This window comes from Manis pentadactyla, chromosome 2 (assembly GCF_030020395.1).
Source record: "Manis pentadactyla isolate mManPen7 chromosome 2, mManPen7.hap1, whole genome shotgun sequence".
Classification (NCBI taxonomy): Eukaryota; Metazoa; Chordata; class Mammalia; order Pholidota; family Manidae; genus Manis; species Manis pentadactyla.
In genome coordinates this window covers 149,677,163-149,703,177 of record NC_080020.1, presented here as the reverse complement: position 1 = coordinate 149,703,177, position 26,015 = coordinate 149,677,163, and the positions used below count along the sequence as shown (strand labels likewise).

Here is a 26,015-nt window from a genome sequence, read left to right as displayed (position 1 = left end):
GGCGAGGGTCTATTATAAATCCTTATGTTAAATACTAATAAACCTTAATCTCTTTTGTAATTTTTATTTTAAAAATGGAAATATAAGGATTAGGGTTTTCTTTTCTCACACTTGGAGTCATCTCGTGTCCCTTGGAGTGTGTGCACCCCACCTAGGAGACCCTCGACCTGGAGGGTGGAGTCTCCTGTCTTGACAGGTTGTCCCCAGCCCCTTCCTGTACTGCTAGTCTCAGTTCTCACTGTACTCTGAGTAGAGCACTTCATTCCCCTGTGAAAACAATGCCCAGCTCTGCTCCAGTGGCCCCCCCAATCCCCCAAATTGTTCACAGCTATGTCTCATCTCATGTGTTCCCTCTTCCTGGAGGGAACATCCATTCATCTCTCAAAACTCAGCTCAGTGCAATGCACCTTCCGCCCCAAGGATGGGATAAGCACCTTTTGTCTGTACACTCCAACTCCCTGCAGTCCACTGTCTTAGCACTTAGCTGGCCCTATGCAGTATGTGCTTATTTGTTTTATATCCCCAGTAGACTGTCAGCCTTTTGAAGACCATAATTCTAATGTATCCATTTTTTAGAAATCCTGTGCTTACCATGGCACCTGCACATAGAGCATTTGGTCTTTTGCTGTTGAACTGACAATCCTTATTAAAGCATCCATTAACCAGGAGTCATAACGCCTCAGTCTTGATCTCATTATCCAATGGGACCTACTGACCCAGGGGACACAGGATATTCACTGGTGAACCTTGAGTGAGAAGAAACAAGAGAAGTTCCAGTTAAGCACTTTGCAAGCATCTGAAGACTGATGTTGGTCTATGGTTTAAGATAGATTTTCCCTGGCCTGGGTAATGACAAGGAAGAAATTGTCATGAAAATAAATGGAAGCGTTGTTCATTGTTTGAGATTAAGTTCTTAGCTAATATTTTGGTTAAAAGATCTCTTCCTTTTGGAACTGGTGATAGTAATTGGTTGATTTTTTTAATGTATCTTTAATTGAAAAAATTTTAAAATAGCAACCTCATAGAGATTCCCAAAGTTTTGACATTTAGTTTTGACATTTCCCTGATCCATTAAATCCAAAAACATGACTTGGGAAAGAAGTGTGTACTTGTGGAAGCCAAAGTCTGTGGGTTCCCTGGGGCAGACCACTGCAAGGACAGTAGGGGGACGGCACTCTCTCCAAGCCAGAGGGCGTGGGCTCTGTCACAGCTCTGTCCTGACAGGGCATCTGCACAGCCCTTTCTCCTCAGGGCACAGCTTGCTTCTCTGTAATGGAGGCTGAGGCCCAGACGACCTCCATGATGCCTGCTTGCTCTAGTGGCCTTAGGTCGTGATATTTCCATGTTTTCCGAAGGTTACAAATTGTCCTGGAGACGTCCTTACGTATTTCACATTCCATTCTTCCTGCAGACCCTGTCCTACAACAAATACAACCTGAAACCCCAAACAAGCGAGAAGCAGGCCAAGGAGATTCTGATCCGCCGCCAGAACACCCTAAGGGAGAGCGTGAGGAAAGGCCACAGCCTGCCGTGGGTGAAGCCGGTAAGGACTCCTGAGGTGCCTGGAGCCGGGCTGGTCCCCGCTCAGGGCCTCCGCTGGGGCCCACCACAGGTATTTAAACAAACAAAACTCACCACCTTGTTGCCAGAGAAATGCAAAAGTAAGTGGGTGCAGGATACCTATCAACCTCTCTTTTGAGTCCCCAGGCATCTGCCCATGGGTCAGACGACTCCCTACGATGAGACAGTGACAGGAGCACACTCACTGCACTGTGGCTCTAGGGAGCACAGCATGGCGCTGGGTACTGAGGAGTCGTCCATGAGCCACAGCCCCCACCTCTAGGGAGCTCTCTTCCCCCCTGCCAATACTCGGGGGTCTCATGTGCACGTCTCCCACTGTGCGTCTGACTGTCCTGTCTGAGGCACTATCAAGCCATCCTCCTGGGACTTCTGGATGGAGGCTGGGTCTGGATAGAGCCTATCTCTTTCCTTATCTCCATGGCTCAAAAGTAATAATAATCATGATAATAGTATCATTAGTAACTACCTAGGGAGAGGAGTGACCTTGCTCAAACATTTTAGTTTTGTGATTTATTATTTTTAAAGTGAAATAAAACTAAATATTCAACCTGTAGTCTCATAGGAAGACCTATCTTAAGCACACATCTGACTAGGTAACCTTGAAAGGTACCTGTAAAATTATTAACAATATCGCGATGGAATGTTAATATTGTATTTTGAAAAAGCTGAAATGCTAAGTGTTTTTACTTTCTCCTCAAACTATCCCCGTGGGTAATGTAACACTGGTATTCTTATCCTCTGGTCCCAGACAATAGAACTCAGGCACAGAAAGGCTAATTGGTTGATCCTGTGATCAGTGACGAATAGAATGCAGCTCTCCTGACCATGGACTGAATATACTTTTCCATAAAAATATCTATGTTCACCCAGAATTCCATGTTTTCCTTTTTAAAACACAAGTGCTTGTCAAAAAAAAACTTTGAGAGGGTCATGATGGTCTATTTTACCATGAAGGAGAAGGAGATTCATAATGAAGGCTGACACACTCCATGTCCTTTAAACCGTAGTAGCAGAAAGCCAGTGCGTGAACCAGGTCCTGTGGGAGAGGTCTGCACCCTTCACTTTGTTGCCAGGAAGCTCTCAGTTCTGTATTAATTCTGCTTTTTTATTTCTGCTTGTTACCCACAGGATAGTACCAAAAACATCCGCTACCTCTCGTTTCCCTATAGCAATCCCCAGCCAACAAGAAGGGACAGGACACTTGCTGAATTCACAGGTAAGCTGTGTACCTGGCTGCTTTTCTTGTTTTTCTGGAAAGAGTCAGAGGGTAATTATTTGGGGGCCTACGGGCCAAAAGGCAAAATCAAGAATATTTTGTAGGTATATTATAGGATACATAAAAAAGAAAACAACTTTTTTAGTAATCAGATTCAGAACTTTTATGGAAACTGAAATTTGAGTTTCACATAACTACTTATCATAAAATATTCTTCTTTTATTTACTTTTTTTCTGGTCATTTAAAAACATGGCAACCATTCTTAGCTCGGGGGCCATACAAAAAGAGGCAACAGCCTAGATATAGCCCAGGGGTCATAATTTGCTGGCCCCTGTCTTAGAGAAATGTAAAATGGGCATCTTTTAAAAATTGTTGGGGGTCACCCATAGTTTAAAAATTAGTAGAATTCTTCGAAGTTGGTTAAAATTTACCAAAATAATTTAATAAATTTTACTGATTAAATATTTCCAATTTAATATATAATTTTTAAGTAGAATTCTTAGAATTATTAATTGCCTGTTGTTCTAATAAAAGCTGTTATTTTAAAAATGTGTATATAAAAGGACTACTAGCAAAAGGTGATCTATAGTATATGTAATATGTCATGTTATCTATTGTAATTTTCCTAGATTTATTTTTAAGACTTAAAAACATGGAAATTCAGAAAAACTAAACACATAGGGTTCTAGAATTAATTCTTTGAAGAGTGGATATAAATATTCTTTTAAAGGAAACTTTATTTTTATTCTGACTTAAAAACATGCTTGATATAAAATCAAAACAAACCAGTAGAGAAAAGCATAAAAAAAGAAAGTTAAAAGCACCTGAAATTTCAACACCAAGATATAATCACTGTAGAACATTTCAGTGAGCATCTTCCTATAATTGACCTACACCATCCTCATCCCTGTGCTATCCTACCTGTACCTGAGACAAAAAATAAAAATAAAAAATAAAAAATAAAATCACAAACACACCATTATATTATAAATAAAATCATAGTATAGTCATTGTTTTGTAATTTCTATAAATTGTCTAATTCATTCAACATATGTTGTGAGCATATTTCCATATCAGCAGTTATGAACTTAGTAATCATTTTTAATCACTTACTAATAATCAATGATATGAAATCACCATGGCCTATTTAGCTAAACTCTTAACACATATTTAAGGTATCTCTGAGTTTTAATGAACATAAGCAACAATATATAAGAAGAACCTTGGATCATTTATTACTGACCTTTTGCACAAATAACCAATTATTTCCTTAGTGCATTTTTGTGGAAACAAAATTTTTAGAAAATATGTAAAAAATTACATATCTTAAACTTACCAAATCTGTGAGAAAGGTCATTTCTGAACACTTTCACCATCACTTGGCTACTGTTAAACTTTTGAATAATAACAATATGATAGGATGAAATTTACACCCTATATTTAACTTTCATCTGAGTCTGATTTTTAGTGAGGTGAACATTTTTCATATATTTAGAGGCACTGTATTTCCTTAAGGGAAATTTCTGATTTTGCCTGTGCCCATTTTTTCCTTCTATTGAGTTGTGCTCTTAAAATGAAATGAAGAACACTGCGTAACAAGGATATCATCTACTGTCCCATATTTGTAGCCAGTAGTTTTAGCTTCACATTTATCTTTTAATTTTTAGATATAGTTGCTATTCAGAAATTTTTATTCTGCCTAATCAAATCTGCTCAATCTCCTACAGAAAAATCAGAAATGACTTACCCAACTTTTTAATTAGAGTTTTAATAGTTCAATTTTCCTGTTTAAATTTCAAACCATCAAGGTTCAACTTTGTGTAAAGATAGTGGCACACTTTAGATTAGATTGTTTTCAAATGGCTACACTCCTGTTGCAACACCATCTTTTCCTCCAAGACAACATGTACCTTTGTTGTACTGAAGTCTTTTATTCTGGAGAGGGATTGGACTCTCAATTCTGTTTCAACCATCTAATCATCTATTCCCAAATCACTCTTTTAACTAGTATTAATTTATAAGAAAGCTATACCACAAACAAAAGCAAACAAGACAAAAGAGCACCAGTTATAGTGTGTATAGTGAGTTAATTAAAAAAAAATTTTTCCTGGTACAAATACCTGGTGCTATTCAAATGGTTTGAGTGAGTAGAAAACATGAAAGTCTTACAATTGGTTCTTACAAGATACACATCAATATCAGACACCTACTGTAGCAGGAGATAACCACTCAGCAGCCTTACCTGAGCACTAATACACCAATCTTAAGCAAAGTATTATAAATAAAATACAATAGAACATTAAAGGAATACTACACCTTACAACGTGGGATTTATTCCCGAGGTGGGGGTTGTTTAACATTCAGAAATATGTTTATATTAGTCACTTGAATAATAAATCAAATGATCCTATCCTTTCAATAAATGCCCCAAAAGGCATCTCACTCATACTTTCAGTCAAAATCACAAAATCCTCAAGAAATATTTATAGGATTTATGGAAGAAAACATATGTCTACTTCTCATGCTGACATCTTCTGTCTATGAAGGAGAGAATATTAGTGCTTTCCACATACAAAGGTGTCTCCCTGAGGTGAAGTCAGTTGATGCACATAGCACTCTTAGAAATGTGCCTGGTATCAAGTAAGTTCACAAGGAATATTAGCTATTATTATCACTACTGCTGAGGGACATCAAAGAAGGCTTGATGTGGCAGATACGGAAATTCTTGGAAAGGAAGACAACACTCAAAAAGTCGGTTCCACATGAATGAATCTAGACATGCAATGAAATCTTAGTCCCAGTGAACTTTTTTTTCAAATGTATTCAACTGATTCTAAATTTCATTAGGTGAGCAGAAACCTAGAAATCTGAGAAGGAAAAGTAATGAAGTGGCACTTATTTAACTGGTTAATCGGTTTTAAAGAATTGTAATAATAATGAGGGTTAGACTGACATAGTCTTCAATGTGCACAATGATTTGAATCCACCTTCTCTCCAAACTTGAAGGACCAGGACAAGGTCAAGGAAAGGCCAGAGGGGCCCTAGGAGAGCACATGAGGGAGATGTGGTGTCCAGCAGCAGTCCTGGCTACCCAGGCTGTGACACTGTCCTCTCTCACTCTGCCCTCGCCCTCCAGGGTTACCTCCCCTACTCCGGATGTCTGGGAGCTCCCTGTTGGTTTGGGGGGCTCCACACACTCTTTCAAGGCTCCCTTGCCTTTGGGGCTCACATGGTGTTGTAAATAAAGAGGTTCGGCCTGCATACCCCTTCTATGTCCAGAGACGGCTTAAAACCCTCGTGGATTGGGGAAAATCAAGAATATCCCTGGATGGAGCATGTTGATGGTTGCACAATGTGAATCTACTTAATGCCACACAAATGTACACTGATTCAAAGTGGTGAAAATGATAGAAAAATGGCAGCTTTTTTGCTATTTTGTGGCATGTATTACACCACAATTAAAGCAAAACCAAACTCTAAGGAGGGGAGGGGAAGGGTTGCCCTCAATGTCGCTAAATACCTTGTGTTGAATCAGCACATCCACATCCATCCCTGGGGTAATGGAATCTGGCTGCCCTGAGCAGAGTGCTTCCCCCATTTCTCCTTCACCTGTCCCCGGAGGACCCTTGCCAGAAGTTAAGGCTGCCAGTCGCCTGAAGATAGAGCAGATACCCCAGTTTTGCTGCAGAGGTCCCCACTGAGCTCCCTGGAGCTGCCTGCCGCAGGGCTGAGCTGCAGGAGGGCCACGCAGATGGTACGAGACCCAGTACCCGCCCTTCTGCTTTCCACCTTCTGCCCCCGCTTTCCAACCCCCTTCCTCCTCCTACTAGGACAGACCTAGTGACTTAAGTTGAAATTTACCAAATCACCTGCCCAAGCTCCTTCCTGGTGTTTAGAATCTGCTTTTCAATAACCAGAAGGTGAACAGGAAATGGTGGCCAGAATCTGTCCTCTATGGGGAGCGTGTGCTCAGAAGCAGAGGTTGGGAACCAGAGGGCAGAGAGGGAGAGCGGACAGGCCGGCTCCGGCCGCAGAAGCATCTAGGCAGTTGTTTTTCTTAGGTAGTGTTGTTAGGCAGAAAGACAGAAATGAGCGGGATGGAAAGGAGAATGGGCCCCGCAAAGATGGATGACTCAGGGAGTTGATTAAATAGAACCAGAAAGCCAGAAATGGCTCAAAGAGTTAATCAGATGAAGCCACAGGGTCCAAAAGTGACTCAGGAAATGTCCAGGGTCCCCCAGATAAAAAATATCAGAGGCACAGCCACAGCACAGCCCCTGTCTCCATTTCACCAATCAGAACCAGCCTAGAGAGCTGACAGCTGTCAATCAAGGACCTCTCTGCCCTGCCAGAACCACATAAAAGAAGCCTCAGAATGAGCATCCATGCCTGCCCGTCTTATCTTAGGCAGGCCCGCCCTGTTACTCTATGCAGAGTGTATTAAACCTTACTTTGCTTTCTTGACTTTGGTCTCTTGTCTCACTGTATCTGACTTCCCTGCGCCACCGAGCCGAGTCCTTTCCTTCCCAACAGTGTTCCAAGCTCCAAAGGATCAAGAGGAATCCTGGTTCCCATCCAGATCATGGAGCACACGGTGAAGGGAGGTCTTGAAAAAAATGGGCAAATAAACTGTTTTTATTCAAAGCAGTTGATCCCCACCTCCAGTTCCCATCAACCTCCATGCTATCTGCTCATGATAATTTGTTCACATTTTAGATAAACCTTATTGAACAGGTTATTTAAAACTTTCTTGATGTTAAAACACATTTTGTCAAGTGTAAACCATATTTCTGATTCTAAATACATTTTGTCAAAAACAAACCTGTGTACATATTATTCTAGCTGTGGTCCTGTTTTGTTTTGTTTTGTTTTAAGATGGAGTTGAAAGTAGGAGAAAGAACCCCACTTAAATATAAAGGTCTTAAAATACCTATAGTCTCAGAAGAATTTTTAAAGGGAAAATAAATTTGTAAGGTTAAAACTTGAGTAGATGAGAATAAGTGAGATTTGTGAAGACCATTCCCTTGAAGATGTGTCTGCAGTGAAGCAGGGAAAAGGCAATGTTCTAGGTATGGTTTAAGTACTAGGAAGGTCATACAAGAGGGGATGCTACACAAACACCCAATGGTTCCCTGCACTGTAGCCCACCTGACCCACACACGGCATACATCAAGGGTAGGGACAGCCTAGCGGAGCAGATGCACTGCTAGGTAGGCTCTACTCAAAGGGCAGTCCCATCTTCACTATGTGACACTGCAAGTCACTGAACCTCTTGAAACCTCAGTCTCCTTACCTGTGAAATGAACATAATTTTGCTCAATTCAAGGGGTTGTTATGAGGATTAAATGGCATATAGACCTATAATGATTAGCACAGTGACAGATAGTTAGTAAATTCTCAGTAAGTGGACATTACTATCATTATCATTGTCATTGTGTGCCGGCCACAATCTGTCCACCCTTTGAAAGGACACAATCTTGTCATGGTTGCTCTGCCACACATGGCTGTCTGCTGTGGCCCTCTCCCATCCCTGTTTCTCTAAGATTGACTATTTTGAGGTCAAAGGGATGAAACTTCGATTTAATACTTTCTGGTAACCACTGATCAAAAAACAAACCTAGAGGAACCAACCAGTCTCATACCACAGTACCACGTGACTGTCGTATAGCATGGGACTGTGGACAACACAAAGCATCTTTTTGTCTTATGGCCTAAGGCGTATAACCAACTGATCTGATTTGGTTAAAAACACTCCCTTACTTAACTGGAGGAGTCTACTTGAAACAAGCTTTCCATCCATTTCTATTTATTTATAACACTGCACATATAGCCTCTATTCCACTCCCCCCTTGGGGGTAGGAACCTTGAAGAGGGACAATCGTGCTGATAAGAGAGTTGAGTGTAAGAGCTGGCACCTCAAGAAAGATATTGCTTCACTCTGCGTTCTTGCCCTCTGTATGTTAGCTCTTCTCTCTGATCTTGTATCTTGTTCTTTCCTTCCCTGGTCATGTTTTCCTAGATAATGACAACAGTGATTTGGAACTCCTGTCCATCACATTGAAGGCGCACTGTCAAACAAGGTCACCTCAAGAAAGACAACTGGTACAAGAAATAATCCCAATGAGGAATTTACACAGAGGAAGGAAACCATCAAACGTCAGTTATCAAAGAAATGTGAGCCAAGAAGAGCATATTGGAGGAGGCAGAAGGGTGGCTGTAAGGCCCAAACCGCTGTTTCGTGCAGTAGATGAGGAGTATGAATCTGGGGGGGAGAGTGAAGAAGAGGCCTCAGCAGCTGGGGCCAGACGGTCAGCTGAGCGCAGACCCCACAGGGGCCACCACAGGTCTCACAGTCCTTTGCTCCGAAGAAAATAATTTTACTGTCCGCAAGATTGTTTCCATGTATTGTAAGAGTCCATCTTCTGATTATTATGAAAGAAGGATTTTCAGAGTTCTGAAGATAGCTATTGAGTTTACTCTTATGCAAGCTGTTAGATATGCATCTGCAAGAGGCAGGGAGATTTTTTTTGGATGACTGGGGTCAAACTTGCAGGCTCTGCCACATTCTTAGCTGGTGTACTTTGTAGATGAATTCCATGGGAGTGATAAATGTTAATCATCCCAGGAATTATTCACTAAGGATTCTTAAGAGTGTGTGATCCTTGTAATGTATTGAGAAACAAGCATGACTGATCAGTAATTCACCTTGATTATATGCATGTGCCACTTATAATCAAGTTGTAACTTAAGAGGGGCCTTAGAAATTGCTTGGCAAACCCCTGTGTCTCCAAATGACACTTGGTCCAAGGTCACGTGGTGAGTTACTGTCTTCACAAGCTGGCTGACCTCCCTCCAAAGAGAATGCATTCATACATGATTCTGATATGTGTTATTGGGAGAGGTAAAGTTTGTCATAGCATTACCATATTTAATCAGTAACAATAACAGATGTGATACAAACCAGAGGATTAATTGATGAACAGTTGGCTTATAGTCTATTTTATAATTGGAATATATATTTTAAAAACAAACATAAAAAATAGCCATAAACAGGCTTTAATGACAATGACAAAAACAGCAGGTATTTAACAGGTGTGCAATATTTTCCCCTAGGGCTTGAAACTATTTTCCGATTTAATTTTTCATCCTCATCATCCCCAGATTGACCTTGAACTTCACACTCCAGGTCACCAACTTTGCTAGATGACTATCTGTCCTTCTTCCTTCCCTTCTTTTCCCCTTTCTCTCTTCTGGTCACCTATAATCAACAAATATTTATTAAGTGCTATTTATTGTGCCAAATATCTCATCTATAATAATCAATCAAACTTAATATCCTTTATCATCGCTATAGGTCATCTCTAACCATCCCAACTGATTAAATCCTATGCCCCTTTAAAGGCCATGATCCATTGTTCCCTGCTCCCTGCATCTGCCTTAATCCCCGTAATCAGGAGGGAGCATGTGATTCCCTTCCTCTTGGGTACCCCCACACCACACTGGGTAAGTCATAGACTTTATCTGGGAATTACACTTAAACACGTGCAATGTGCAACTACTGTGGTCTGAAGGGTGGAGAGGATAGTCTATTCTATTCATTTTACATTTTATCCATTTATCATTTTTTTTAACTCCAGGCTTTACCATTTTTGTGTATTTTATTTAGCTTTTATCAATTTTTTCTCTTAGTTTAAATTATGGTGCCTTGTGCATGGCACATGATCTATAAACATTGAGGTGACTATTTCACTTTAAGGCTGGAAAGGACACCAGAGAAGATATTGTCAGACATTCTTATTTTCCAGATGACAAAAATGAGGTTTTGAGAGCTACCTGGTGCCAGTTCAGGGTCTGCTTTCCCTTGAAGGACATGGAGCTGTTCTCTAGTATAACCCATGGATAAGAGTGACTGACAAAGATATGTGTTCCCCTGAATTTATATTTTGTGAATGGCACTCACTTAGGTTCCTGCTGCAGTGGTAGAAATGTCAATCAAAGGATCCCACTTACTTTCTTCTGAATCTGAAATATAAGACTGCTTCTAAGTTGTCCACATTTTTTGACCTTCATAAAAACTATATCCTACCAAATAGTAGCAATCCCCAAAGCAATATAAGTACATATAAAACCCAATGATCTCTGGGTTTTTCTTTTTGTTTAAACAAACAAGCAAAGGTTTTACAAAGAAAAAAACCTTTAAGCCCCATGAGAGGGAGTCAGTGAGTCATTATCCTTAAAGTGCAGATGGAGATAGAGAAACAGAGAGAAGTCGTGAGAAATTTCAAAGCCATATGCAAGCCTGATTCTTGAGAGGTGCAGAGTGTTATGTCACTTACTTGACTCTCCATGTACTGCCAGAGATCCAGATTGCAAAGGCCCCTTCCCAGAGTCAGCAGGGTCTAAGGATTAGTGCAATCCATTGAACTCTTCTGCTGTTCTCTGAGATGCTGCTGCCACTTGGGAGAGGGATGGTGGGATTTGGTGAGTAGATTGGAACTTGGTAGAAGCCATAGTGGAGCTATGTTCCTAGAGGCCCTTTGTTCATCTAGACACTGTTGGGCCATGGCTGCCCAAGTCTGGGAGGCAGCCCTGGAGCGCCTTCCTTAGATGTTAAGGCTGGTTGAGGACCCTAGTGGTCCTGGGAGCTCTGGCAGACTTGGAGAGCTCATGGTGGAAATGGCCTCTTTGTGTACTCCTCCAGGACTGTTTCAAAATGCAGTGTGAGCTGATCTTCATTGCACAGGGGATTGGCCAAGGGCGTACTGGTTCCCTGGAGAATGCTCTTGGGTATCAGTTTTGCATGATGAGTTTTTCTAACAGGTGCTAAGCAGGGCAGGGGAGAAAGTGCCCTGTTGAGTGTTGAGGAAGATCTGGTTCTTGTTCCCTCCTCAGTCAGGGAGGGAATGGACTCCTGTAGGAGTGCTTTCCTAGGCCTCGTGCCCAGTCCACTGAGCCATACACCTTCTCTTCCAGTGGTAGAATTTGCCTTCTTATGTTGAACCTCAAAAAGTCACAAATACCCCACAAAGATCAATTTCCTAACATAAGTTTTGTGTTTGTTTTGTTTTTTACTTTTTCAAAACTATTCATGTTGCTAGCTTGAATGTTCTTGGATTTCAGTGAATTCTGAAATCAGATAAAGTACCATGTCCTTTTATTTATCCTATATAGCAACTCTCTGACTTAACAGTTTTCACATATTTTCTGGTGTTTTGGATGTGGAAATGTTCTTACTCATTCTCCTCAAACCTGATGTAATGCTATGGGACCTCAAACCTGCTAAAAGAGAAACATTGGCTATAGAAGGGAATTTACTGTGACAAAGTGAAGGTGAGATTCTGGACACTTTATTATACTTCCTTCACACTTTTCTCTGTCTCTTGAAGGCCATATACTTCTGTGCTTCTCTTCTTGGAGAAAGTTAAGGAGTCAGGGAAGGTAGGACTCCAAATTCAGTGACAGAATCATCATTCCTGTAGAAGAGGTGACTACTATGGCAGGTGTGTGGCAGAACTCAAATCTTCAGCCCATTAGTGTTGGCTTTGGCTTGTAGGGAAACTCCTAGAATACTTCTTTACCTATTCAGACACCTGCCACTCAGATCATTTAGATTTTTGAACCAATCAGAGCCTGACTGCTGAAGCCAGACCACTTTAACTGTGGGACCATGGGCTGAAATATATTAATTGATAAGATAATAATTTATCTACCTCATTGAATGACTGTGAGGATTAAATGAGTTATATGTAAAATTCTTAGCTTGTGCTTGTTTTCTAGTAAGAGCTTGAATAGCTACTCTCTAGGCTAAAATATCTGTACTCAAGAGAGAGGACACACATTGATTTAATCACCTAAAGAGGTGCAAATAACAAACCGCTGAGAGTTTTCTGAGAGGCAGTTTGAAAGGGGGATATTCTTAAGCAAGAGGACAAAACAACAGGTCCTCCCCCAGGGCACACACCCACGGGAAGTCACACAGAGCAGGGCAGGACAAATCAGCAGTCGCAGAGCTTGGGGTTTAACCAACAATGTTAGAAACTTTGAAAATAAGGGGTCACCTAGCACCATGGCACTGGACCCGATGGAAACATAATAGAAGACATTTGGGGGCTCTGGGCAGAGGCTGTGGCAGAAACAGAGGGCACTGAGGAACATGGTCGCAACTCTGGTTGTGTCCCCATTCAGCTTCCATAAATCAATAGCAAAACCAGGTCTGGATATGGAGTCTTGTTTTTCAAGCAAAATTTATTTATTCTTTTGCTTTAACTCTGAATTATTGCATTTTCTTGCTTTGGGGACAGTTACCCTGGTGTCCAGTTTTAATCACACTTTTCTCAAAGGGCCAATAAATTTAGAAGCCCTGCCTCTGCATGTCATGATAGGCATATCATGATAGGCATCTGGTGAAGAAAGGGCAAACTTCTATACTCAATGGGGTTTAATTCCTCAGTTTAGAATCTTTTCTATAAGATAACTTCTCTCCAATAACTGATTCTCTTAATTTAGGAATATTAACTAGAAAGAAAAACATTTAAGAATTTTCATCAAGGAAAAAAACAATTTCTAGTATGTTTCATAACTTTCTAAAATTAGGGAATAAAGCCAGTGAACATGTTGCTGTTGTGAAAGGTCTTTGCAAGTATGTTTTATCCACAAATAATACAGGTGGTTTCTCACAGTTTTTCGTTTCATTTTCCTGACTAAACTCTGTCAAGTACCTTATTTCTGACTCCTCCTGAGAAAACCCAGCAGTGCAGACAGAAAGCTTCCTTTAAGGACATTAGTCACTGTTAATTGTTAATTGGGCCATAAGCCCTGGGGAATAAAAGCGATACCTGCCTCAGCGCTATTCACTCCTATAATTAGCAAGTGATATGTTGTTTCATCTGTGCACAGTACTTGATTTAATAAATTCTTTTTCTTTTTGAGACTCCAATGAGTTTCCAAGCTAGGGGTGATAAAGTGAGTGTGACAAATTAGAAATCCAAATTTCCATTGCCCAGCCTCCTTCAGGAAACTCAACAAAGGGAGTGGAACCCTTCTGTAGGCTGACCCTGGACGATCATGACTGTTTTCAGGCTCAGTAATACAGAATGGGTGGTCTGGAAACCAAGGTATATGCGATGTGTTCTAAGAAATCAGTCTTGAATAGAAAAGTAAAATAACCAACATTTATAGAGTGCTTACTGTATGCTTTATGTAAGGCAATTATATAAAATGATTCACATAATAGATGCAGTATCACCCTATCTTAAATGAAAGGATACATGTTTAGAGAGATTAAATAACAGGTTCAGTATCTTCCTACTTCCAGTAAAAACCATGCAGACCAGGTCTGTCTCATTCATAACCTCCTACCTAACCGTTCTCCCTTAGAAGAAATGGAAACTTAATGAGTGACTCAAATCATTATAGTTCTCTTTGTTACTTGGGAGAAATTCAGTGGGAAGAAACAGAAGAGCTCCGTCCTACCAAAAGAGAACTTTGTTTTAAAATGGACAGATAATACAGCGGAAGATGACGTGATTTTGAAAATCTATTTTCACAAAGGATGATCTAAAAAGTACATGATGAGTAGGATTTTGATCAATTGTGTCATTAAGATTGTTTTTTGAAGACAAGTAAAATGTTTTGTGTCTGATTTTAGATTGAGTTTCTGTTATCAGTTATATGTTGTTTCCAAAGAACTTTGTTGGTCCCAAAGGAGGTCCCCAACCAGACAATCTCCACGGTCCCGGCAACTCTGAAATGCCACACAATGCTATTTATGTACGATGGAAACGTAAACCAACCACCCACTGAAAGGACGGAAGCCAGTAGGAGAATGACTTAGACTACTGAAGTGTTGATAAGATACTTAAGGAAGAACTTATATTCTTGGTAAGTACTGTACCATTAATTGAAAACATACTATGGGCCTTGCTTTTATTAAGAACTTTACCTACATATTTTTAAAAATTTAATTCTCATGACACTGCTGTGAAGTAGTTATTAAGGCTACTATTCTCATTTTTGCAGATGGAGAAATTGAGTCTCAGGGAAGTTTTCACCCAGGATATACGGCTGGTCCACATTTCTATTAAGGATACACACATGGCAAGTGTGTTTACATCTAGAGCCTTATGACTTCAAAGCCACTTAATTCTACCTGCTAAGCTTTAGTAACAGCCTCATAGATGTAAAGAATCCACTAAGTAATCTAAAAACGTAGGTATGCTTTATGCCACCTTCCTTTGAATTCTTAGATCACTAAATCAGATACAGTGAAGCAAGAGCATGAATTAACCTTTAATCGATTTTTAAGAATTTCAACATTTTTATTCCTATTGTATTTTATCTCTGAACTAATAGAACTACAAGTAATAGAGACTGTTAGAAACTTTGAAAATAAGGGGTCACCTAGCACCAGGGCACTGGAAGGAAGGCTCCACAGTGTTTCATGTATTTTGTTTCTCTACAGGAATTCTTCTGCATAACTAAGAGCAAGTGAAACTCAGACGCTGGGTTTCAGTAGTGTACTGTTTCACCAGGTGAAGGCGGCCCTTGTTCCAGTGCTTGTCCTGAGCCTGGCTCAGGAGGCAGCCCTGTTATCTAACTATGCCATCTTTAAAAGGGGTTGTATGTGTGGGGGGAGCAGGTATGTCCCCATGGGTATAAATGCAGACGTTAGAAAAAAACGACCAATCAGAAAGAGGAAAGGAGGGTAGGTGTTCTGCCCTTGAAAGGGGGATATTCTTAAGCAAGAGGACAAAAGGACAGGTCCTCCCCAGGGCACACACCCACGGGAAGTCACACAGAGCGGGGCAGGACAAACCAGCAGTCGTAGAGCTTGGGGTTTAGCCAACAATGGTTGCTGTACACCACCCACACCGCTGGAGCTGAATTTCAAGTTCTGAATGTAGACAATACAGCTGGAATTTCTGCACTTTTACTCCAGAACACATGGAGCTTCAGGCAGCTCTCACTTAAAAATAACTGGACAAATATTGCAAGAGTGAAAATGAATATTTGAGAAGTAAGATACATCTATGGTGACCTGGTGTAAATTCTTCTAAGTAGAGTGACAGACAACAACTAACCAAGCAAGTTTCATGATGCCTTGAGGAGGAAGGAGGAATTTGCTGGAGGAAAAATGTACAGTTGTAATTATATTACAACTATATACCCTTCCAGGTATTTATGGTAGACTCAGGACACCTTCAGACACAGGAAGATAATTCTACATTTCATAAATTATCTGCGAGGCTTGGTGTACCTCCCAGTGTCCCTTCTAGACCGTAAACTCTTTGAATTCCAGATACAAAGAAAACCTGAGGAAATGTGGCTGCATGAATGTGTCCCTAATAAGCACTAAGATTTAAACATCTCAGAACAGCAGCCAGTCTTGGTTTCGCGCTCCGGGATCTGTTTTCCCAGGATTTCCGAACTCTCCCCAGGATTACAGAGTGTGAAGTCACCTGGCAGCACCCCTTTTCACTGGGCATTACCACCTGTATGGGGGTGACCCAGACAGCCCCAGACCCAGAGGGACAGCCTTCTCCTCCTGCAGAGCAACATAGAAGAATTCGGAGTCAGAGGTCTAATACTAGGCCATCATTTAATGCTTATGTACTGTTGATAAAAACATCTAGTCTCTCAAGCCAGTTCCATATCAGTAAGTGGAGGGTTATAATATCTACTCTACCCTCATAAAGTCCTTGCAACTCTGGAATGAGGTCAAGAGTTTAGCAAACTGAATTATCGAGGCTTGCACTGGTCTTGAGCAAGTAGAAATGTTTGTGGCTACAAAGAACTTGAGGAAATGTAACATGCTGGTTAAGAGCTGGCATACAGAAGTAAGGTGGACCTGAATTGTACAACTCAGGCAACGTGTTTGACTTCTCCAAGGGGTCAGCAGAATGTTTATGATACCTCAGTGAAGCTGTTGGCATAGTTTTGTGGTTAAGGATGTAAGCTCCAGAGTCAGACTGCCTAGACCCTGGGAAAAGGTAATTTTCTATAGTAGAAGCTCTGTAGAGTTCTTTTTTTGAGGTAATAACCCCAGTTAATGAGTCAGAGAGCTAATGGTTAAGTGTATTCCAGTTACAAATCGGAATCTAGAAAATTGACCACAAATAGATCCACAGATCTAGGAGATAGGTAATTGATCTTTGGACTCTGACCAAAATCCCATGTATTGCTTTACCCCATAAGCTCTTATTTGGACAAGGGTTCCACTACTGAATTTCAGATTTGCAGAAATGAAAGGTACCTCAGAACCCACATCCAGCAAATTCCCTGGATTCTTCTTTCCCTTGGACACAGTTACCAGAAACATATTTATAACTTTGCAAAATATTAGGTGGGAAATTTAAATTGTGTGGTTTTAGTTTATCACAGGATGGTCAGGAGTATCTGGCCTCCCCTTTATTCAAGGAGCTCTGGATTTGTAAACTGACTTAAACCTGAGAATTGGTTAATGAGAGAATTGACTGTGGTGGTTTAAGGCAGACATCTGGTCGACAGACCCAGTTTTAGGGTATTTTTAGGGGATCGAGAAGTAAATTAGTAGGTTTCCTAGCTATTTCAGTTCTGGGAACCTAATGGTCAATCAGTGATTACTGCCAAAGACCTCTGAAGATCAGACCATTCTCATAACTGCACCAACCAATCTGATGATCACAGTAACAGCAACTCTCTTGCTTAGTAGGCACCGCTGCTTGGTCTCTGCCATATCAAGAGTTTATCATGCTGAAGTTGAAACTTGAGAGTCCATCTCGAATGCATTATCTACCAGATAGCCTGTGGGAAACAGCCAGTACAGTACTTCTCAAAGATGCTGGTGTTCCCCTCATCGTGGTGAAGAGATCTTCAGAACTTTGAAGTAGAAAGTGTCTAATTTTTTGCTCCATCTCCATATTTTTTTGCTCGCTGCTCCATCCAGAGATGGAACAAAAAATGACACAGATACATCCACTTTATTCTTTATATCTTAGGATTCCTTAGATTTGGATACATTGCCAATGGATTTTTGACTTCTGAACTCCATTCAGTGTAGACCATGATTTCATTCAGATGTCAGCCAGCAGGACAAGCAAATAATGTTCCCAGTTGCTCAAGCAAGTATATTGAATCTATGATTCCCCAGGAAGTATATTTTATCAAAGTCATCTTGATCTAAAAATGTATTTCTTCCCCTCTGTTCTGGAAACCTATGAATTCATTGCCATAAATACTTTCTATGGTTAAGCAATATAAACAAGAAGATATCCTGCAATTATTTTACACAGTAACTCTTCTCCTTCCAAGATTGGCCCCCTCTGCCATGCTGGGACATGGGAAGGACCTGTGGTCATAGAGGTGGCTTTACTTTGCAAAGAAGCTGCCTCAGTGAGTTCATTTTATAGTCCTCAAGCAAGGTGGGGCTTCAAAACGCAGAATGGGAGGAATTGCTTCTTTTGTCTAGGGAGATTCAGTGGAGTTTTTTAGTTTGGGGCATTGTGAATGATTCAGGTAGTCATTAATGTCCCCACTCAAAGTTTCTGCCTCTTACTCTTTCCCAAGCAATGTCTATGGTCTCACAGAAGAGACTATGTTGAGTTGTGAATTCAAGCAATATTTTCATTAGACAACTTATTTTGTCATTAAAAACAAGATAACAGGCCAAAAACAGAGCCTCTTTTGCTATGCCCCACTTCACCAAACTGAGACTTAGTTAATGACAGTTTTGGCCTCTCCCAGAAAAGACATTTTTACCTGGTCAATCAGAGCTCACCTGACCAGCTCTGGTCAGGTGACCTGCCTGATGCCTGCCTCCCTGCCATCCCCTGTGAGGAACGTAGCCTTGCCATAACCAACCCGCCTTTTGCTAGTACAGCTTCCTTGCTCCTGCTCCCTCTTGCCTATACAAACCTTTCATTCTGTACACCTCCTTGGAGCTCCTTTTTATCTGTTAGATTGGATGCTGTCTGATTCATGAATCAATGAATGAAGCAATAAGATCTTTAACATTTATTCAGTTGAAGTTTACTTTTTTTTAAAATTTTTTATTAAGGTATGATTGATATACACTCTTAGGAAGGCTTCAATGACAAAACAATGTGGTTACTACATTCACCCATATTATCAAGTCCCCACCCATACCCCACTGCAGTCACTGTCCATCAGTGTAGTAAGATGCATGAAGTTTACTTTTTAATGCAGCCAAGGAACTTACACAATTTTCAGCTATATGGGCTCTGTAGGTCTATTGATTCAAAACGTTCCATTAGGACAATTATAGCAAGTTCTCTGGTTCTCTCTAACTGTGCTGTATTCAGAGAATTTTAAAATTTTGAGCCTGACCTTATCTTTCTTAACACTCTCCAGCACAATTAGAAGCAGCAGTCACCAGTATTGTGCTCCTCATGCTCCTAATGGCCCTAAAACAGCCTCCACTCTGTCCTCCAAGGCCTTGTCTGCAATGGGCATGCTACTCAAGGTGGGCACTGACGATAATTAAAGAAATTCTAGCCCAGAAATAAACCCAGGCATATATGTATCTGCTAGATCTAACTAGGACAAAGTCTAAAGCATAATTAATATTCAGTGATAGCTACTGAATAAATTAAAAAGTAAAGGAATAAATACCATCTAGCTAGGCTTCTTGATAGATGGCCTGCTGAGTTGCACACAAATGAGTGCAAGGTTTACTACTTCTTTGTTTGTGTCTGAAATAGTGCTTGAAATATAGTAGCTACAAATACTATTATTTTCCTTTTAAATAGATAACTTGCCCAAGACTACCCAATTAGCAGAGACATATGATTTTAGTGTAAAAATACAGATTCTGTAGCCAGGATATTTGTACTGAAAGGATGGTTTCATCTTCTACCTGATGGATGACGCTGAGGAAGTTCCACTAGTCTTCTGCACTTCAGTTATCTATGAAGTGGGGATAACAATAGCAATAATAATAAATAATATATATTTCATAAAATGGCAGTTACTTTTAAAATTTTACTTAATGACCCTGAAATGATGTCTGTCACATGGTAGGCATTCAAATGCTATTTGTTATTTTTATTAATGGCATGGCCAGTTCTTTCAGTCATCTTATGTGGAGACATCTTTTCAGTCATCTCCTGCAGCTGTAGGGGCTCAGTCTGAAATTAGGGCTCTTGCTTCTCTGACTGACCTTTCTTCTCTAGCATTTCTCTAAATCCAGGGAAAACACAAAGGTCCTTCACAAGTCTGCTCCTGGGTCATTAGCTGATGAGGGCAATTCCCAAGTCTCATCCATCTTTATTCTTCTAAAGCCTAGTACAGAACCTAATGGAAAGCCCAGCACAGTAGCTAACACATTTAACAACATGATTTTCAGCTTTACCTTAAACATGCTCAGATAAAGGTCATATTTGATCAATGTTGGTCAAGTGAGAACTTCGCAAGTTTTCTGAGAGAGTGTTTGGTTTGGTATTAGATAAGGATTTTCTCAGAAACTTAGATACCTCATACAAAGGAGAATAAGGAAACCAAGAAATAATGGTAAGTATGACTCAGAAAGAAAGGTGACAAATCATAGGCAGAAAATGTAGCAATTCAGCCCGGCACAGACTGGTAACAAGGAAGGCATATAGGCTGAATATAGGGTGGGGAACTATTTGCTGAAGGAGGATAGAAAAAAATGAGAACTGTGTTTTGATTTTAATGTGCTGTTTAGAGAACTCATGCCTCAATATTTTGCAAATAATCCAATTATCCACACCCTTTGTAGAGTATGAATAGAGAGTACATTTGGACACATTGTTATGAAAGCTACCTCAGATCCAGGTAACTTACGGCTGCCGGTGGCTTATTTTAAACTGGTATGCCAAAGTAGAAAATACAAGAATGTAAAGATCAAAGGTGGGGAAAGAAATGACGAAGTGTCAACGTGTTTGTTTTGGGGGAGGCATAGACTAGTGCTTAGGTGGGCTCAGAGCCCAACTACCTGGGGTTCTGCAGCAGCTTCTACTTTGATCGGTTTTATGATGGGCAAGGGATCACTACTTTCTCATCTCAAAAAAGATGATGATGGTTATGTGAGCTGTTAGGAAATTAAAAGATATAGTTTTTGGAAAGCATTTAAGGTGTCTTCTTGTCAGTAATAACTGCTCAACACATGTTAATTGCTGTGACTATTTCTAAACAAAATATGAACCTCTTTCAAACTTCCTTTGGCCTTTCAATAATATAGATAACTAATATGCTGTCATTTTTTAAAGTACACTCCAGTCTAAACGGGGGTGCAATTGACTCCTTTTGTCCCAGAGAATTATAGAACCACTTCCAATAAAAGCTGTGGCACTCTTAGTTAGGGCAGGGGGCTTCTGTTGTGCAAACTCTGAAAACCAAGGCTTTTCTTGGCTCCTTACCGTCTACGCATACCCTGTAAGGCACATTGCTTGCCACTAAAACATATCTACACATTTCCAAATGTCCAGGGCTCATGGCTGGGGTGGGGCTGCCATAACTCTAGCTTTGAATTTGCAAGTCTGGGCTTTCAGATTTCACGCTGACCTACCTAATCTGGAGTAGATGACTCAAAAGCACTACCTGTTAGGTCTATACTTGGATCCTTCTTTGTTGCATTGAATCATTGTCTATCTCTATTACCAATATCGCTGCCTTGATTTCTGTATCTTCATAGTAAATTTTGAAATCTGAAAATGTAATTCCTCCAAATTTGGGTTTTTTTTTTGCTTTCTGTTTTCAAGATAGTTATAGCTATCCTTGGCCTTCCCATGTAGCTTTTAGGATAAGTTTGCAATTTCCATAACAAATTCCCACTGAAGTCCTGATTAGTCCTGTGGCAAATCTATGAATCATGTTGGTGGGAAATTTCATCTTAAAAATAATGAGTCCTTCAATTAATGAATATAGTGTATTTCCACATTATTTAGTTCTTCTTTAATTATCTTAGTAATGATCCATATACTTTAATGTAGATGTTTTTGAACATCTTTCATTAACTTTTATTACTCAGTATTCTAGTATTTTAATGCTATGCGATATGCTTTTAAATTCATTTTTATTTTATTTTCCACTTATTTGTCACTAGAATACAAATCAATTGAATTCAAAATTTACCCTGTATCTTATAGCCTTCCTAAACTGACACATTACTTCTAGTATATTTTATGTGTGGATATATTAAGATTTTCTAGTATACAACCACTTCATCTTCAAATAAAGATGTTTGTGTCTTCCCAATATATATAGTTTTTATTCTTTTTCCTCTTATGTTACACTGATGAGCACCGCACAGCAACACTGAAAAGATGTGAAAGAGGGGAAATTGGTCATTAAATAACTATTAAGTATGAAGCTATCTGTAAGGTTTTTTTTTAATAGACATATATTATCAAGTTGAATAAGTTCTATTTCTAGTTTAAGAATTATCATTCATGAGTGTTGAATTATGTTACATACTTTATTGACATTTAGTCAAATAATTGTACCATTTTTCTTCTTTATTTAATTTTGATTAATTAAAAAATAATTTTGATTAATTAAAAAATACTGAGCCATCTTTGCATTTTGGGAAAACTCTTCTTCTAAAATGTGTTGAGAAACACAAATTATAATTTAAGAAAGAATAGAGTATTTAAATGACCTTCTATCTGTTAAAGAAATTGAATTCATTATTTAAAAACCTTGTCACAAATAAATTTTAGGTTGTGATGGTTTTATAAATGAATTCTATCAAACATTTCAGGAAGGAAAAACACCAAACCTGCACACTTTCAAAACAGTAAAAGAGAAAACCTATCTATCTTACCTTATGAAGTCATTATAACCCTGATACCAAAATCTGTTAAGGCCATCACAAGAAAAGAAAGATAATAATAATTCTTATTATTAAGTAATAAATATTTAATACTATAAATTTTCTTCTAAGCCCTATCTTACCTGAATCCCACAAAATACCCAGTATCACTCAGTTCAAAATATTTTCTGATTTCTGTTTTTTTTCCTCCTTTGAACCACATGTTATTTAGGAATTTATTGCTTTATTTTCAAATACTTGATGGTTTTCTAGATAGTTTCTTATTATTGACTTCACCTGAATTTCACTGAGGTCATAGAACATACTCTAAATGATTTCAGTATTTTGCTTTTTAAATGTTCCAACATATGATCAATCTTTGTTAAATGTTCCTATTCACTTGAAAATAATATATAATCTGCATTTGTTGGATATCTTCCTTTATTAATGTCAATTAGATCATGTTTGATAGTGTTCAATTTTTTTACATTATTATAATGTTTTTGTCTTCCTGTTCTGAAGGAAGTTGCTGAAGAAGATTGTTAAAATCTGGAATTCTGAGTTCGTATTATTTTATTACTTTCTTGATTTCTACCAATTTTTGCTTCATTTATTTTGCAGCAGTTACTAGATGCATATATATTAAAAAGTATTAGGTTTTCTTGAAGAATTGACTCTTTATCACTGTGAAGTATCCCTTAATATTTCAAGACTCAATATTTGTCTTGAAGTCTTTCTCTGATAGTAATATGGCCATAGCAGCTTCCTTATACTTTCTGATGGCATGGTATATCTTTTTCCTTATCCTTGTATTTTTAAACTGTCTGTGTCTTTATATTTAAGTTTCTTGTCAATACCATATAGTTGGTTCTTTCCTTTTTACCCTGGGTGGTTATTTCTGACTTTTTTATTTTTAATACAATTATTGACGAATCTAAGCTTTCTTCTATTGATCCAAATGTATAATTTGTTTTTTCCTCCTTTTCTGCATTCTTTCAGATTAGTTACAGTGTTTTAAAATCTTTATTGGTGTTTGCTATTTTTAAGTGATTACACTGAGAATGATGATCTACATCCTTAACATAGCACATTCTACCTTGAATTAACATCACACACACATACACATGCCCAGAACATTTGAGCAGTATAATTCCCTGTATCTCTCCTCCTACCCTGTATTTTTCATATATTTTACTTTTTTATGTTTAAAAACAAAAATATTTTATTGCTATTTTTTTCTTTAAATGATCACTTGTTTGTAAAGACATTAGCAAATAATAAAAGGAGTGTCTTATGCTTACTACCATATTTACTATTTCCTGTCCTCTTCGCTCCTTTATATGGATCCATGATTCCATAAGGCATCAATTCCTTTCAGCTTAAAGAACTTCTTTCAGTATTTCTTAAGGTTAGGATCTCTGGGGTCAAATTGTCTAATTTTAGTTTAACTGGAAAAAAGGCTTCATTTGCTTCCATTTTGGAAGGATATTTTCATTGGACACAGAATTCAAGGTTGATGTATTTTCCTTTCAGCACTTTAAAGACATAATTGTTTTATGGCCTCCATTGTTTCTGAAAGAAGTCAGCCATAATTTTACTGCTATTCCTCTCTATGTCTTTTTTTCTATATCTCCTTTTAGGAATTCCTTGTTAATTGATTTTAAGCAGTTTTACTATGATATGTGTGTTTCTCTTTTTTGTGTGTGCTAATTGAGGTTCTTGGATTTGTATATTGATTTTGTACCCAAATATAAGAAACTTTTAGACATAATTCCTTCAGATGTTTCTCCTGCTCTTCTTTGTACCCACTTCTTCTGGGACTCTAATTTACACAAATATTATACTGCCTTATATTGTCCCATAGGTCATTGAAGGGCTGTTTATTTTTTTCCTTTCTTTTCCTCTTGAAGTTCAGTTTGGATAATTTTTTACCTATTTGAAAGCTTAATGGTCAGTTTTTCTACAGTGTCCTGTCTCCTGTAAGTCAATCCTATATATATTTTTCCCCATTAATGTATTTTTCAGTTGCACAATTTTCACCTCATTTTAAAAATAGCTTCCCTTTCTGTTGATATTCTGAATGCTCATAAATCTGTCCATGTTTTCCCATAAATCCTTTACATGTTTATAATAGGTACATGAAATTCCTTGTCTGCTAATTTCAATATCTGAGTCATCTATAGATCTACTTCTATTGATTATTTTTCTGAGTAGGGGTTATAGTTTTCGGCCTCTTCCTGTCTAACAGTTGGGCACTTTGGATAGTATGTTGTAGGGATTCCGTACTTTGCTAGCTTTCTCCAAATAATGTTGAATTTTGTTCTGTCAGGCAATTCAATTACTACTATATCACAGTGATCTTGTTTGGTTTGGTTTTGGGCTATGGCAGGTGAGTTATCTCCGTGTTCATTTGTCACATTACAGAAATTCTTTGTATTATATCGGCAAGAAATTTTTATTACAATTAAGGGTAACATTTTACCAACATTTTGTAGGATTTTTCTCTCCCTTTTAATGTGGTGAATTATACTGATTGATTTTCTAATATTAAACCAATTCTGCACACCTCTAGTAAACACAGCTTGTTGTTACATATTACCTTTTTAAGTGTTCATGAATTTCTACTTCTGGTGCATTGTTTAGGATTTTTATACCTGTGTTTTCCATAGATATATGACATAGACAATTTTATCCATAGATATATGACATAGACAATTTTATCTTACCATAGATAGCAGGAATCATACCAGTGGCATATACTTCTTACCACAAGTATATTCTGTTTCAAGATCAAGGTGTGAACTTTTCCCTTCTTCTCTTTCAGCAATACAGGCCTTAATCTATTCTACACCTCAAGGTTCAGTTGAACTATTCCATCTCTCCCATGAATTAGATCTCTAATTCTTCTATTTGAAATGAACCATTTCATCCTCTATATAACAGTTTAATTTTGTTATGCTTTTCTGTATTATAACACTTCCTATGTAGTATGTCCAGGATGTTTGAATATGTCCTCCATAAGATTGTGATCCTCCGGAAGGGAAGACCTTTGTTTATAAACATTGCAGTCTCTATCGGCATGCTTGGGATCGGCACACTTTTGTTGAGTTTGTTTGTATCTTGTTTTGAGTGCTTTTCATTCTGACGCACTTATTCATCATTTTCTGAACTCTCTTTCTTTGGCTGCATAGATTTCATGATACCTTCTTGCTTTTTCTCTATGTAGTTGAAACTAAATAATGACAATAATTTAGGTGTTGACAGTGATACTGATGTAACCTGCACAAAGCCAGAATGACATGTTCTGTCCTCAGAACTCATCCCATCATAGTCTTGAAGTCAGATACGTTAGTCTATCAGTAAAACAAAGACCTGAAAAACAATTTAGCTCTTTCTTTTCTAGTCTAAAAAAGGCCAAATATGAAGAACATATAAAGATAACTGCCTTA

General features: G+C 38.7%; 1 protein-coding gene across 2 annotated transcripts in view; it reads left to right on the top strand.

The window, feature by feature from the left end:
- The window catches only part of SLC9A4 (solute carrier family 9 member A4), a 60,675-nt gene extending 48,622 nt beyond the window's left edge, over positions 1-12,053 (top strand). The window contains exons 10-12 of one of the 2 annotated variants that reach the window (XM_036907407.2): positions 1,412-1,543; positions 2,710-2,797; positions 8,818-12,053. In XM_036907407.2, coding sequence (XP_036763302.2) covers positions 1,412-1,543; positions 2,710-2,797; positions 8,818-9,173 — 576 coding nt within the window. In that variant the 3' untranslated portion in view covers positions 9,174-12,053. Of the gene's footprint in view, positions 1-1,411; positions 1,613-2,709; positions 3,157-8,817 lie in introns of those variants that run through there. The other variant, XM_036907410.2, reaches the window with a different exon arrangement.
- Positions 12,054-26,015: the final 13,962 nt, after the last annotated feature.